General features: G+C 35.0%; 2 protein-coding genes across 2 annotated transcripts; both read right to left on the minus strand.

The window, feature by feature from the left end:
- Positions 1-1,053: 1,053 nt before the first annotated feature.
- LOC131849367 (paramyosin, long form-like) lies at positions 1,054-16,665 on the minus strand. The gene is made up of 16 exons (XM_059199438.1): positions 16,473-16,665; positions 16,340-16,396; positions 14,404-14,490; positions 13,700-13,866; positions 13,233-13,470; positions 12,365-12,484; positions 11,995-12,261; positions 11,216-11,462; positions 9,831-9,958; positions 7,695-7,807; positions 5,669-5,858; positions 5,452-5,586; positions 4,961-5,155; positions 3,652-3,747; positions 2,498-2,779; positions 1,054-1,760 (listed from the first exon to the last, which is right to left on the minus strand). Exons 1-16 carry the CDS (start codon positions 16,581-16,583, stop codon positions 1,563-1,565), a joined length of 2,631 nt encoding a protein of 876 aa, XP_059055421.1. The 5' UTR covers positions 16,584-16,665; the 3' UTR covers positions 1,054-1,562.
- Positions 5,875-6,976, minus strand: LOC131849330 (paramyosin, short form-like). Its single transcript, XM_059199369.1, has one exon. The coding sequence runs from the start codon at positions 6,820-6,822 to the stop codon at positions 5,875-5,877; it is 948 nt and encodes a 315-aa protein (XP_059055352.1). The 5' UTR covers positions 6,823-6,976.
- Positions 16,666-17,533: the final 868 nt, after the last annotated feature.

Below are 17,533 nucleotides of genomic sequence, written 5' to 3' on the forward strand. Positions count from 1 at the left end.
TTCACTCTTCACTATTGCATCTGACGATTAAACTCCGATATGTAGCTCGGTCATTGTGCACCGTTATGTACCTATATCACGTATATTTATATTTTCTTATTAAATATTATTATTATTATATCATTATTATTTTCTGTTATCTGCTTTACTTTTGATACGTATCTACTATTATACTCCTCATTCTTAAAATCGTCTTTTCAGCTTAACATAATAACAATCCTTTGAGTAAGCAATGATTGTAAAATCAACATCATAGAAATGGACTTACATTTTTTGAAGTAAAACAAATCTATAGATTACATCCTTCACTTAATAGTGTTTTCATCTGGTAAATTATAACATAATTTCCTCCAAAATGGATTATAAACCTTTGGTTTACAACTGGATTGAAAAAAAGATGTTGTATTCTAAAAACAATCTTGGAGTGTAAATTGTAGTCTGCCAATTTTTATTACAGCACCTACGTCACGTTTGGAAGACGGAAGTTTTTCCGTACAATGCAGGGATTTTTTTTATTGTTTCTTTTCTCAATTCTATGCCAATTGGTGTTATACAGTTGTACATAAACATTTAAGTGTATGTACTCGTTAATCTGTTTTCGTATGTTTTAGATCAAATGAATTGCTTAAATTCTTATTGAATATTGTTACCATATTAATTTCTATTTACTTATGCCGTGTATTGTTGTCACGGTAAAATATATTTCTAGATTTTTTTTAAATATAATAATCAAGAAAAACGTATATGTATTTCAAGACAACAAAGAAAAAACTGAATGGACGCTATCTCGAATTATCCACCGAGCTTAGTGCATGTGTATGCACCATCAGATAGCTTACTAGATAAAATTATTTAACTATCTCAATGATCATTGTAACATAAGGTACGTTAATTATAAATGGATACTACTTAATAATTACTTAAACTAATAATATAGTTTAAGTATGGAGATTTTACAACATTCATTTTTGGTTTTTGGTTAGTAGAGGACAGGATCTTGTAAAAACGTGAAAATAAAATACAATCTGCTTTTGAACTTTTATTGCTTTTTTTGTTTCTTTAACATAAATAGCATTTATTTTTAAATTAATACAAATTACAGTTACAAACGTACAATATGTATTGCACTATTAATAAATAATAATATAAAATAATCTTTTATTTAAACTACTGCACCTAAAATACGGTGCATAACGACATTGTATTTTAGCGCCGGTGACCTTATAATAGAAAAATATTGAAAAAAAAGCTTATAGTTTTTGGTTCCTTTATTTGGTTGTTTTAGCGTTACATTTATAAAAAGGTGATGGGACGGACGGTCGGCGATCGGCCATAGTGTGGAGACACGGCAACTTAGGGCGAGCCTAACGCCGAGCGCCCGTCCCGACTTGCAAACTCCACAACAGATGGCACCGTTACACAAACAAGTTTACTAGCGCCATCTACCATTTAGATCATACATCACTTAACGAACGACTAGGCTTATTATACCCGACCGGAATTACGCCCCGATATAGACTGGTGGAGAGAAATGCTGGTGTTGGGGGCGAAGGGAAGGGTGTTCATTCCGTGCTGAGAGCGCGAGACTCCTGGACCAGGTAGACTTGGGAGCCGGGCACTGTTGAGGTGGTTACGAAAGTGCGGTGCTTGGCGCGGATGAGCGACAGGTTGCTTTCAGCGACATCGGCGCGGTCCTCGGCAGCCTCGAGCTCGCGTTGGAATCGTCGCACCCTCGTCACACTCTGTTGGGAGACACCCTCCTACAGACAAAAAAAAATTGTTGTTAGCAAGTAAAAATACAATATGTGCACTACATTTTACACATGGTACGCATAGGGTGTCAGTAGAAATGACCAATGGGTAAAATACTAAATACTCTAAATAATAATGAGTTGTTGTCGAGCGTGGGTGGTAGTTGGCGAAGTCCTCCTTTTAGAAGTCTGCTAATTATTAGCATTACCATAATACCTATTATTATCATTACATTTTTAATAACAACAGGATGTTATTATGATGATAGCATGACTAAAATTATAGGATTAAACTACTATACTCTGAACTATACGGTCCTATATACTGCACCATGGAGAAATTGAAATAGATAAAGATTTTTAATATGTAGCTGTACCATATTTAAATGAATTTCTGTATTACATTGACATTATTTACATTTAAATAGTAACTACTGCTATTATTGTAGTGCCTATACAGAGTGCCTTATAGAAATTATATAATAATACTATATTTCACATCTGTATAACCACATGAAGCAATATTATTATTTGAATTAAACACCGCCTGTTTTAATTTGATATTCTGATTAATTCCTATATAAAATAATATAATCCAAATATTATAAATTCATATGTCTCTTTGTGATAATATTAGAAAATCCAGTATTTATAAATTAAAATAAATGTAAATTTGTTTTTTATTATAGTTCTACTGTGTTTATTTATGTTGGTTACTATTAATTTTATTGTATTGTTAATCATACCTGTTCAGCCAACTGCCTCTTGTAGATGTTGACCTTCTGGCTGGTCTTCTCCAGAGAGTCTTGCAGCAAAACGATGTTTTTCTGGTCTTCTTCACATTGGATCAGGACCTCCTTGAGCGAGCGTTCCTTCTTGCGGAGGATCTTGATGGTTTCGGCGTGTCTCCTCTTTTCCTCGTCAAGTTCCAGTTCAATATCCTTGATGCGGGCTTCCAGCTTGCTGATGATGCGTTTGCCACCGACAATGGCATTGGCCTCAACCTCTTCGAGACGGACGGAGATGTTCTTTAAAAGAAATAAAATTATTATCCTCCATTTTTTATTAGTTTATGGTAGGGAAAAAATTACGTTAATCACGAGTGACTAAAATGTATAACATTAATAAATGTTTTTAGAATTTGAATTAAGGCATTCAAAAAAGTTAAGGTTTAAACACTTTCCGCCTAATAAATCTAAATATTATATTAAACTGTTTCTTACATGCAATTTGAATGAAAATGAAGACTCATTACGATTAAATGAATTCACATTTAATTGTAAAGTGTCGTAGAAGTATTAATATAATGTATTTATCGAAATTCGCTTGTTGTTTCAACTAATCTGAGCCTGAATTCTTTTATGTGGTAATTATTATTTATCTGAGACGGTTATAATTAGAGATGCCACGAATAACGATTTTATCGAATACCGAAAATCGGCTAATAATCGGTTCTAGGGTGAAGGGCCGATAATTCGGCGACCTTTAGACATTTTCCGTGTGGTTGAATTTGTTGAATCTGCAAGCAGCATTATGTGTTGATTTTTTGATACGTCATTGTGTTACTAATAACGTATAGTGGATAAAGGTATCAATGCAGGAGTATTATTTGGACTATGCAATCCACATATTGCATAGTCATGGCAGCAGAATAAGCATAGATTTTATTCTTGAACATGGCATTTCAGCGCTGACTCCGTTTAGAAGCGGTTCAAATACTAGTACTAATATCGTAAATAACTTTTATACTATTCCAGAAAGATGGCATATTTCAGATGCAACATTTTTTTATAAGTTTTGATATTCGATATACCGAATATTACTAAAAGGGTTGTATACGTTGAAACCAAATATTCGTGGTATCTCAAATTTAATTATAAGTATAATGGTATAAACTAACCTTGACTTCAATCTCAAGGGATTTCTTGACAGCTTCGATCTTCACGATTCTTTCCTGCTCCTCATGCAGATGCTCGACAGTGTGTTTTAACTCAGTCTGAAAAATAAACAAATATATTATAGAAATAATATAAAATTAAAGGTTAAATATTTTTTTTTGTAAATAAATAATACGCCCATGATATACATAGAAAACACCCAGAACTATACAAACAATCATACTTATGAATATGATGTTGTACCGTTGATGTTTGTACCGTGTAAGGAATCGAACCCACGACCATCGGAGGTAAATGCTAAACCGCTAGACACTATGATCGTCGTAGGTATTTGTATAAATCGTTAATAATGTAAGGTATATATTACACTATTGTTTACCTAATATTATTCATATTACATTTATAGAAAACCACCAGTTCTCATATTTTAAGTCTGTTTAAGGTTATTGGGACAAATACTGAAGATAACTTACAACCGCATTTTGTGGCGTACTATCGATATGAAAGAGATCTAAATTTAACAGAGTACTATATATCTATATGTAGCTTGAAATCATAATTATGATATGAATCATAGTAATTCTTGTCATTGATGCTTTTTTAATTATGATATATTTGGCTTGGCACGACTATAGTATGAGTTATTCGACTAGCTATAAATATCAAGATATCTGTTACATATTAATTATCATTGTAGTTCGTAGTAAAAATATTCATTCAATGAAATTTCAATGCTAGTGTATACGAATTAGTATAAATTCAAGTTTCATTAGCAAATTTATTTCCGTACAATTTCCTCTTTGTATTTTAAGGTATTTATTTAGTAGTTATTTAATTATTATTTTTTTCGTTTTCTCTATTCTATAGAATAGTGTGTCATATAGTTACACATAAACATTTATATGCTCATAACAATGGTATAGTCCTGAAATTCTACATTATTATCTGACTAAGTCATACCGCATATATTTAATCGAATTAGGTGTTATTTTGCTTATATCCCCTATAATTAGTATATGTAAGATCATAAATATACATGCGGAAACTTGACTACCGTTACGACCTTCTGTAATTGTGCTCAAATTGCGACAGTTATTGAGTCGTTTTTCGCCTCTGAACGAGCCTTCATCAGGCATTGAATCTAGTTCGGATTCCAAGGTATATGGAAGCCTAGTGTTGACTGTTCGACGTGGTCTCAGTTTGGCCGCCAGTTCAATGCTTCGAATATTGTAACTGACCTTAATGATGGTGGTAATAGAATTAACAACCACAAAATCGGTATTACTTATTGCATTACTGTAAGTATCTAACCTGGACTCGCTGGTATCTCTCGTCAGCCACACGCAGCTCCTTAGTGATTTCGTCGTAGTCAGCGGCGACAACGGCAAGTTCCTGCTCGATCTTGGCCTTGCTACTAGATAGGTTGACGTTGATGACAGTCAGTTCATTGATGCGGGTCTGGGCTTCCTCATATGACTGCTCGACTGTGCGTTTAGCACGAAGGGCCTGCAAATATTATATTCATACTCAGTTATTCTAAATTGCAATTCTAATGGTCTTCTGGAAATGCCATGATATATATGAAAATGCAATGCGTAAATAATATATTTATTATTTATATTATTCTTTTTGATTCTACTGCTTATGATAACGTGTTTAAGTATGTATGTTAAGAAGAAAAAAATCTTAAGAGATTTCATTTATGCTGAAAATAGCTAATTTCATGTTACAATGGAAAGAAGAACATAAAGAGCATTTTATATTGTGTTTTTGCAAAACAAAAAGCAATAAAATTAACGAACCTGCTCGTAATTGCCACGGATCTCTTCGACTTCGCCGGTAAGGGATTGTATCCTGCGCTGGGCGACGCCGTATTGGTCGAGGGTCACCTGGAGCTGCCTTTGAACCTCATCGTAGTGGGTTTGGATTTCAGTGAGCTGGCAAAATAATTTCATTATTACTTTTATTCATTACACAATACACATTTCGAATATTTATCAGTTACTTGAAAAATATTACCTGCAGTGACTGCTTCTTGATGGTCTTCTGTAAATCAATGTTGGTCTTATTGGCGACATCAAGAGAAAGCTCGAGTTCGGTGATTTGAATCTGGAGCTTCTTCTTGATGCGTGTGACTTCAGTCTTCAGCTTAGTCTCGGCTTCAACAACGCGAGCATTTAGTTGTTCGATCTCGATGCTTGTCTGCTTGCTGTAACAAAATTGTCTCATAAGTAATATTTAATAGGAATAAATGCCATTCTATTAGACAAGTTTTTATACCTTCTATCAATTATAACATTAGTATTTAAACTTTCAAATTCCTTTAAAGTTTCTTTTAATTCTTGTAAAGTAATGAGATACGAATTGTCTACGATTACTGGCGTTTCTGTTTTTATTCTAACAATACACGTTGTTGGCGATACTTCGCGAACTGTTCTTATTGTTTCTGATACTGTCTCTGATATTTTATTTTCCAACTTGCTTGACAGACTTTCTTCCAAAGCTTCTATCGCAATTTTTTTAGATAAAGCAGCATAATTACGGTCGACTCTCTTTTTAATATCGGAATCAAGGTTTCGAAATTTTCCCTCGGCCACATTTTTTCTACTCTCATCTAGTAATACTTGGGCAATGGCTCCAGCTGATTTCCCTCTATACATTAAAGCCTTGCTTCTCAATTCTGCTCCAACGTTTGCTTCTGCTTCGTATAATTGAAGTTCCTTTTCAATTTCTTCCATTCTCTTTTTTTGTCTTTCTGCTTTTATTTTTTCTCCTCTTTTCTTTTTGGTTTTCGTCGAAACACTTTCAATGCCCACATGTTTAGTTACGTTAGCAGCAGCAGCCGTAGCTACAACGGACAACGGAGTCCTTTTTGTCACTTCAAATGAATTAAAACTATTAAGATCACGTTTGGCTTGTGCAGCAACTTCACGAGAAATTTTTGCTACCTCTTGATCAGTATACGTTTGTACTTTATTACATTTATATTTATCTAATCCTCTTTCGTTATTCCATGGTATATGTGGTAGTCTTCTGGGTGCGCCATTTTCTTTTGCTGAGATGTAGTCGATCATAGGTTGATAGTAATTAATACCATAGCCATAATTATCTTCGTAGACTGCAGTAGGGGGTCGAGTCCATTTACTATAGTTCGGCACCTTAACTGGTGCCATGGCGAGTCAATTCAAAGATTCAGAGCGATTAATTTCGTTAGTTCCGATAGCAATACGGTAACACTCTGTCAGTAGGGCTCGAGGTCGTGAAATTGGACTAGAGATGAAATCAACGTTGTCTTTTGTACATTTTCACTAGCGCTTATTGCCAAATGTGTATGTAAGTACCGTGAATATTCACCAATCACATACACGGTTATATATAAATAGGGTGAGTGCCAATAAAATTTTAGCTCTATAGAATTAATAATTTTATTTGCAGTTGTTTATGTCAAGATAGTTTTCGTCTGAAGTTAGGAGCTGTTTTACATAGTAAGATTTTGCGCAGATTTGTGTAATATAATAAGTGATAGTAACGTGTAAAGTTTATTAGCTTTCACGATGTGTTTATGAAGTAGCTTTGTTTGGCATAGTTCCATTATTGAATCTGTGTCATGGCTGTATTGGTTGAGATCTGTTGATCGCGTACCTTCATGACAGACTTCACTCAACAGGGCTAAGGGAAGTGGGGCATTGGTGTTGAAAGATAGTCTGTATACAGTTCTGGGTTGGAGCTCATTCAGTGTAGTGTGTTTAGTCATAATCATTTTCATTCCGACTCTATCTGTGTAAACAATAGTTGTTCTTCTGTTTATTATACCCTTAATCAGTAAGTTGGCGTGCCTTTCCGTTCTGGTATTATAGTTTTATTTTAGTTCAGTTTTAGTATATATTTATATTATACATACAAAATAATCTCAATATTCTGAACATAAGATTATTTTGAAGGTTAAGTTTCTGAATTAAAAGTAGCTTGTTTCTTAGGTATAGATGAAGTTTCATACAAGACTCGAGTTATGGGAGTTGTTTCATTTGCTTTATGATATACTAACCGGATAGCTTCGATCTCTTCATCCTTCTCCTGGAGACGGCGCTCAGCCTCATGGCGGAACTGACCCAACTCGGCAGTCAGCCTCTGCGCACGCTGCTCCTCAGCTTTGCGGCCCTTTAAATTATAATAAATTTTAACATATTGTAATTATTTTCGATTTATAAGGTACTGCAGTATTTTAATTAACAATGTGAACCTAAATATAATAAATTCTGTTCATCAGGTTTCGTTCAATTGATCAATTTTGAAAGTATATATATAAATTGCTGCACATATATACGTATATGGGATTATGAAACTTATTGACAAGTTCATATTATTCATAGATAGCATTCTTTATACTATGGTTGAAATATATTATTCTGCTTAATTATGCTTTTGCGACTATACTATTAAGAGTTCAAGTATAATCTACTGTCGAATAGTTATCTATGAACATGAATGATAATATATTGACCATTAATATAATTAATCAGTTGTATCGTCATTCATTTCTACCACTTCATCCTGTAAACGAAAGTATTAAATCCGTATTGGTACAAATAAGACGGTAGCGCACATATTGCTGTTTTAAAGCAGAAATATATGGAGTACTCATTTTGACACGAAAATAAAGTCAATAATACTATTATGTGACTGGAATTATACGTTTTTTTCGTGCTGACTGGCAATCTATCGTTAGATTGATATTATATACTAGATATACAAAAATAGAAAATACCTTATGGGTTTAATATACAGTGCAATGTAGTACATATATTAACGGATGTCAAAATCTTATTTTTAATAACATAACAGTTTTTGATTACCTGTGAGTATCCAGGTATATATTTAATATGTATGATAAAAATGCATTATACGCAAAACATATAAGATAAATGTAAAATCGTAATTACAATCGTTTTAGTCAATCAAAAATCTGTGCATGTGAATGTCCTCGATTTATAAATACAATTCTATTTTCATCGCACGGATATCTGGCATAGCTTGGCGACATTATACTACATTTTATTCAGTGGCCGAATTGTTGCCAACTAGCCATTGTTGCAAGTATCAAAATTTAATTATTGAGTTTTTTTATGTAATTCTATTGGAAAACAATCTAAAGACCTGATGGTAAGTGCCATTGTCGTAATATATTAATAGCACGACGGATATTACGTTATCATGTGATATCACTCATGCGTTGCCATTCCGGAGAAATAAGATATTATACATCTTTAACAAAGTCTGTCTGAGTAAAAAATGTTATTGTGATTATTGTCAGTATACGCATTTATATAATTATATATATAATATATATATTGGTAGGTCACTACATATGTAAATTAGATTAATTGCCAGTTCTGGTGTTTTATAATGGTTTATAAATATGTATGTATTAATTATGTCTTGACTATTGATATAAATTTTCTGATATTAGTGTTTTGTTGATCACGCCGGAGAAGATTACATGATTTAAGCATTTCTGCTGTGAAATAACAATACGTGCGCTAGTTTTATTTGAACGATAAGAGGAGAAGTAAATGAGGGTTCTAATTCAGAAAATTATGTAATATTACACAATTTGTACACTCTTTGGTAATGTTGGTTGAAACTTTTCATTAGGGTCCTCCGCTAGTTTACTCCCATTCTTTAATAGTAATAGAATATATAATAAATAAGTCCAGCGCCTTCTAGCCAACAGTGTGCCTACTACCCAAAAAGTATAGTTAAGTTTTCTAGTCACTAGATGCTGTTCCAGACTATATGCTCTGTGTGAATGGTATTGAATATAGGGACTAGATTGTTTTTTTCTTACACTAAGATTTGGCAAACATGAATATGACCCATATATATATATAATACCTTACTTTAGTCATGTTTTTTTGTTCAATGCTTAAAAATTGTATAGTAACTGCATATTATTTATATGTAGGAGGGCAATGATTCCTGAGATACTGAACCAAGTTTATACACTACTGCACTGGACTTGGTGTTAAATAGTTTTTTAAGAACTACATGTATTATATATACCTACTGGATATAGAAACTTAGTTAGGTCCATTTTATAACTGTTTTTTGTACAATATACAAATATTATTATTATATATGTGTTATAAAAATATAGTTATCTCTTTTTAACGTAGATACTCACGGCCTCAGCTTCCTTGTAGGCGGCGGTGAGTTCTTCTCGCTCGTTCTCAAGACGGCGCAGCTCGATCTCGAGCTCGTGAAGACGGCGGTTCAACTCCGTGAGGTTGGCACGGGCGTCGTGCAATTCATCTGAAATACAAATCCATGTATGTAACATCTATACTAATATTATATTGAGGTAGAGTTTGTATGTTCGGGGTAATCTCAGATACTGCTAATATGATTATGAAAATTCTTTTAGTATTGGATGACCCACTTTTTGAAGTCCCAGGCTATAGGCTATTATAATATAAACTGACATCAATAGGCACACGACTGCAATGTAAAATAGGAAATTAAATGCGACGCAGACGAAACTGCGTAGGTTAGATAGTTTTTAATAAAGAGTGCAAACTCTTAATCTATAATGAAAGGACTTTTTAGAAAATCAGTATTGTATATACAGCACTACAGTCGGTAAACCTATTTGAAAATTTGACATTTACACCTGTCAATTTAGTCTCCGATATTAAAAAAACAGACTACAAATGTAGACTGCGTAAAAAAGACGTTTAATACAAAAAAAATTGTTTACTACAAAGACAATAATAGAAACACTAGTGCATGTACTAGTGTTACCATAACTATCTTTGTATTAAACAACTCAAGAAAATGTTTTTTGTAGTTTCCATACATATAGGAATTTTTACGGTACTAAGTAAGTAAGGTTTTAAGTAGGTGTATGTTTTATGAAATGTGACACCATATGAAGGTCATTTCTTTTATAAAAAAAGGGAGATAGTTTTAGTAAAATATATATCAGTAAATGGATCAATAAAAAAAACTATTTTGATACTACAACTTTATTAATTTTGTGTGAATATGTCTAATATTATTTGAGTATAACAGATATATATTGATACTTAATATTTTTTTCCGATTGTACTGCAACACTATTTAAGAATTGCAAAAAGATGGCAACAGGCAATGTCAAATTTGTCTCTGGGATAAATAACCAGACTGTAAGATCTTGTAATATCACTGCCTTTCCTGCGCCCAAAAACTGAATAACAAGTTTACAAAGATCTCTGCTTAGCGGGTCGAATAGGTGAGACTGAGATAAACGACTTTCTAGTTTACATGTAGTATAATTACATTAGCACAAGATAGAAATCACTCCATAAGTCCTTCCGCGTGTGTGGAGTGCCATCTGCACTCGCCCCCTATCGTCCGGTGAAGCTGTAAAGGCCAGCTGCGGCTAACAGCATTAGACTAGTCCCAAAAAAAAGTATAAGTGTAAGAAATGCCTGGAGAATTTTGGTTGGAAGAAGTATTTCCAGTGGTCAAGATCCTAAGCCCTGAAGAATCTAGAAAGAGAAAGATATAGTATAAATTATGTACACTCACCACCCAGTTTCTTGTTCTCGCGGCCAAGGGCGTCCTTCTGCTCACGGGTTTTGTCGAGCTCGTGCGACACGCGTTGCAGTTCCGTCTGCTTGTTGCGCAAGTCACGCTGCGATACTTCGTACAACTGCACCGTCTCCTCCAACCGCGATTTGATCTCAATGTTGACGCGTTCCAGCTGCTCCGTCCTCTTTTGAAGCTCCCGAGCTGTTCCGTTGGCCTTCTCAAGGTCGATAATGAGGACCTCCACCTGTATTGATCAAATATTGTAACCAATAAGAGGAATTCTTTACAATGAAAAACATTCTTTGTAATGAAATTAGAAGAGTACCTATTTAAACTGATATAAGTTTTAATTTAATATAATAGTTAATATTATTGGGTACAGCGAATGCTACATGGTATAGATGTGGAGCTAACATACCTTTTAATCTTCCTTTATAGGAATATCACTAACAAGTATGCAAAATGCACTAATCAAAATATAATAATGAATAAGAAGTTAAAAAACGGTGGACTGCGTTTGATTTCATTTAATGTTATGTTTCTAAATAGTTTGCAAAATAAAATTTTTGGGATAAAGATCTTAGGTATTTTTATAAAAAAAAGTTTATCACAAGAGTTTTTGTTGGTCGGTTACCTAGAGTAAATACATACATACTATACATTGAAAATACCTAGACAGATACAAACAATAAAACTCTTGAATATAAATGTTTGTACCGTGCAAGGAATTAAACCAGCTACCATCAGAGTGGAACATTAAAGATATATTTATTTACCTCGCTCTGCAAACGAGACTTCTGCTTTTCAATGTTGCTGATCTTAGCAATGAGAGTCTCAATTTGTTCTTCCTGTTCTTGAATGCGGACCGAGTATTTGCGGCGGATCTCCTCAATTTCCTCGGCTCTGGCGGAGGCTTCAGCCTCAAACTTAACCCTCCAGTGCTGGATTTCACCATTGGCCTTGACAAGCTGACGTTCCAGGTCCAAACGAGCTTCGGACTCCTCTTCCAATTGCACACGAATGGACTCCAGATCAATCTCGACCTGTGATACGTGGAATTTAAATAAATAATAATGGAACAGTCGACGCTAATACAGTCAAAGATATTCAAACTCTTTGCAAATATAGAAAAAATCTGATGATGACCTGATGAAGGGTGGCCTCAAGCAGAGAACGCCTCCTGTCCTCATCCTCGAGTCTGCGACGGGAGTCCTCAAGCTGGCTGGCCAACTGGCTCTTAAGGTACACTACGTTCTCAATGTTCACCTGAAAATGATATTAATACACTTATAAAATAAAATATAACACTATGACCGTAGTCTATATATACTTTCAATATCAGAAATATTACACGAGTTACCCTTGAAAAACACCGTGCTAGGCTATAGGCACCGTATTATGTCCAAAGTAAAACCATTTATGATGATTTAAACAGGAATTACTTTTTAAATTTTCTTTGAATACTTAATAGCTATTGCGAGTTTGTATAAACAATCATTCATGTATGTATCAAAAATATACATCAACAATTTCAAATATGTTAACAATGGATTGTTATATTTTACTAGAAGTGCCGGAGATTTCATTGATTAAATTAAAATAAATATTTAGCGTATTTGTTATTCTAATACATAAGCTATATTACTGTAAAGTTTCATCAAAATCCGTTTAGTAATGTTTGCGTGAAAGAGTAACACACACACAAACTTTCGCTTTTACAATATCTTTAAGATTATGTAATTACAGTGGCAAACAAATTGACCGCCCACGTGATGGTAAGTTTTAACTGTCGCCTACATATAGGAACATGACCGTAAGCATCATGTGATATTCGTGATACTGATACTTTGCAATCTCAGAGGACTACGATATCCTGTAATTTCTGTACATTATCTCCAAACTTCAACCGAAAGACACCTTACAAAGTGAGCTGTTCGGCAGCTGAAATATATGGCACCCACGCAAACGGCGTTTTACAAGGACTACCTCAATATAATATTATATAAACAATTACCTTAAGGTCTTGAACTTCCTTAATAAGCTCTACATTCTCCTGGGACAGACGCTGCTTGTGAGAAGTGATATCAACAATTGTTCGGTTCAATTCTTCGATCTTGATATGCAGCTCGGTTATGCTAATCTCCAATTTCTCGCATGACTTTGAGATTGTGATCTTTTCCTTAGTCACGTTTTCCACTTGGGCCAAGAGCTCGTACACTTCAGCTTGGAACTTGGACTTCTCTTTCTCGGTCCTATTGACAAAGAAACATTTCGTGCCATCACAACTTATTACCAACAAGAGAATTCTCTCTATGTAACGTCAAAGGATTTCAACTACGATGACTCCGAATAGACGCACAGCATTCGCAAAAGAAATTGGTCCGCACAGCATATTCTACACATACACAAACCAATCACAGCATTCAATTAGTTTTCGATGATGAAATGAGTCAAATATTGCGAATGCACACGTTTCCTCACCTGGCTTTGCCTTTGGTAAGCTGGTCGATTTGTTCCTGGAAATCGTTGACAATCTCCTGGTGCTTCTTCTTGAGCAGGTGGGCGGTCTCTTCAGACTCCAGGTGGACATCTTCCAGTAGTTTGCGGAGCTTGGTAAGTTCGGTGTCGCGTTTTCTGTTGATCTCGAACTGGAAAAAATACAGATTTATTTCAAAAATGCAACCCCATATATATCTGGGCTGTAAATTTGAAATATTATGAAAAAGAAAATTAATATCGATACTCCGATCACTATAGGCATCAAATATAATGAATAGTTCACGATAAATTAAATCTAGGAGTATTATATGAGAATTACTGTCCTGTAAATAAAAGTTTTAGATTAATCTATCGCACCGCATAATACATCGCTCTTGCATTATATGTCTTTATTAAGATTCGCTCTTGCAGTAAAAATTATAGTCGAATCAATTAGGTATAACTATTTATGTATGAGTAATCACTTTCTTCGAGGTTTTCAAGTTCTAATTCTGTATCCAATTCCTTCTGTCTTCCTTTCTCTCAATATAATTCTATCATGGAAGTTCTTCTCTTCTGTAATTTCTTCATTCACCACTTGAAATAGGCTAGTCTTACATATTTTGATAATATACTTACACTTTCCTATATTGCACAAATAAAATTATTTGTATTTTATTAGTAAGTGTACTTATTTTAATATTTACCTGACTTTCAGCTCCACCTTCAGCTTCCTCTAGCCTTTCAGAGAGTTGAATAACTTGCACGCTCAAATCTGCCTTTTCCCTCTCGATCTGAAAGTATTTTACATATTCTGGTATTTATAGACCCAGCAAAAACTTGTAAATTTTGTACAGATTCGATTTTTTTTCCAATCTTATTTTGTTTTAATTGACAAACTTTTGTGTGTAAATTTAATAGTTTTCAGTCCATCAAAAGTAGTTTGCCGCTATGTTTTCAGACACTGATATTTTTAGGTAACTTCCTGTAACATATATTACTTCTCACCACTACACTATACTATACTTACCTTTGTATATAATCATTACAAACTTATCTTGTATAAAGTTGGTAATGACTTTATATAAAGTATTCTACAATATTTAATTTTTCTTGTCTCGTCGTATTTTGTTCGTTTTGAAGGGCATATGGCAGTGAAACTATGACGAGGCTGTAATAATACGTTACTCCTAAGGAACGGTTTTATATACACATATAGTAAGTATATGAAGGAAATCTCTAATATTAAATTCCATGTCGGCTATTACCTTGTTTTCCTATCCTTTAAAAATAAACTGCAGTATTAAACTCTCTAACCCAAAATTATAACTCTAATCTTTTATAATTTAATTATATTTTAAAGTCACTTTGTTATGATTTTAGTAGTATTATTTGCATGAAAAAAATAAATCAAATCTAACAAATAGCATGTAATATTACTGAAACTAACATAATATATCATCAGGTACATATCTAATTGATGTAGCCAAGTACTTCTTATAGTATAGGCATAAACTAGATTTTTTTTATCGGTTCATACTTAAATATTATTTTTATTTGTGTGCCTAAACATGAATTAGATAATAAATTTAATAACAATAAGTATCATTAGAATTCATAAAGTTATTTAGAAAACATGTATTACTTTTTGTTAATGCCAATATGATAAGCCCAACAGTTAGCTATCATTAGATCTCAAGCAATAATTTCCCGACCGTTACATAACAGTGAGTTACACCTTAACGACGTCCTTCACATATTTTCACATTGTGCTTCGGCTATAATAAGAATCGGTTCACATCTCATGAAGACTGTGACTAACTCGGATATTTTCGCCACTCATACCACGGTCTATTATTATATTTCAATATTGTGGCATTCTCAACGGGAACGAGCAGCATTTGGCCCAGTTTCAAAAGTGAGACCGGAGAGCGAGAAGTTGAGATTTCAGAGAATGCTTTCGCTACACGGCTAAATATATCGCGCGGTCAGAGAGTATGCGCAAGCGCAGACTCGAGCCGCGGTCGACAAGCGACGAGTCCGCGGGAAGAGATGGTTCACAGCACGGGCGCGCACCAGCATGCATGACCGCGCTAACAGTGCAATATTCAAAAATAGAATGCACAAATATCAATACCACGATAGTGGATATTGAATTTCCAATAACACCCAAAATCAAGTTGGTTCTTGCCAATCATGACTGGATTATATTAAACAACAATATACCCAATTTTATATCATATTACCACACATTAAAATTAAATTGAGTAGTTTAAAAAAATGCAAAATAAATTATATTTTACAAAATTAATAATATTTAATACTAATAAAACATCTGAAAATACTAATATATTATTGAAAATTGTACTGAAATGTCCTACAAACTGTAAGAAAATCGTTAACTGATCACACATAGGAGAGTTCAAGTGGAATAGGGTTCAGTAGTTCCTGGAATTTTAGGTTTAGTTACCCTAAGTGGAGGTAGTTCGGTTGGTACTCAAAGGGTGCGAAGGGAAGCGATAATCAGGCGGCGATATTAATAGAGGTGTGAGATATGCGCGCCCCGCCTACACCTGAGGCAGCGCGCGCCCGCTATGGCTGCCGCGTCCACGATATCACATTTCGCATGCTCTATGGGCTTACCCTCTGACGCAGCTCCCTTTCGGATTCCAGATCATCATGGAGGAGACGGATCTTGTCCTGAAAAATACAATATATTCTATCATGTCTCCGTAAACACTTCACAAGCACTGCACTGGTTTCTAGAGGCCGGTACCTCCAGTCTGGAGAGAGCACTCAGGTCGGCGCTGTACTCGATGTTGACGTCGGTGGTGCCGCCGCCGCTGCTGCGGTAGGTGTACTTGGAAGTCTTCGCCACGGCGGACATTGTCGCTGTTCGTCTCTCGGTCGGCAGTCGGCGCTACGTTACCGGTCGGGCACCGTTCGACTAGTGAGAGCGGGTGCGGGCGGCGCGCGCGCACGAGATGCCGCTCCGCGCCCTCCCCGCCGCCGTCCATCCCGCGCTCGCGGACTCTCCAGGGCGGCCGGCCGGCTGGAGCTCGCGGATCGTGTTACCACCCCCGCGCACCCCCCTCTCAGCCTTTTATAGACACGCCCGCCTTGACGCCGTCACGGTAGTCGACCAATTGTTTTGCCCAAAATTTGGCGAAACCCTTTACGTACTAAATTTTCTTATATGGCGGGCAGGTAAAATACGCGGTGTCGGCTTGTCGTTGGGTATACAGCCGATGCTTAGCTAGTGGGATTAGACCGTGGGCGGCGATGTCAGGTCCAGCTGCTTCCTGATGGATTCCTACCGGTCCCTGGCAGCCGTATTAAATGCCACTATCAGCTGAACTTAACAATGAACTTCTTTCTTCTTTGAATTATCCTCAGCAGTCCGCGACCACGGTCCGATGTTTACAAACATTAATTAAATCTAATTTTACTTAGCCGTTTATCTCGTATGTATAACATGTTTCGAAATGTTTAGACAGTTTCAGTGTTGCTGGATCATAAATGCGTTTGAGTTCGTCTGACACTATGAGTCTGACATTACTATTATGATATGTATCCTCACTATGAATTTAATCTATAGAAAATTGAGTAGTAATATTTCTAGCCTGATGTAGATATTTTTGAGTCGTTAAATGACATGTTCAAATTACTATACTTAAGTAGATAATAATAATTCGTAGCGTAGTTGTTCGTAGCACTTCGTAGAAGTGACTGGAAAGGGAGAAAATAGTGTGCCCTAAAAGCTTTTCGATATATGTATGTCATATTAAATATACTGTAAATAATTAAATAATTGTTTGTGTGTGAAATGGCATCTAT

The sequence above is a fragment of the Achroia grisella genome, unplaced genomic scaffold (assembly GCF_030625045.1).
Source record: "Achroia grisella isolate CSIRO2021 unplaced genomic scaffold, CSIRO_AGI_Agris_v1 utg640, whole genome shotgun sequence".
NCBI lineage: Eukaryota > Metazoa > Arthropoda > Insecta > Lepidoptera > Pyralidae > Achroia > Achroia grisella.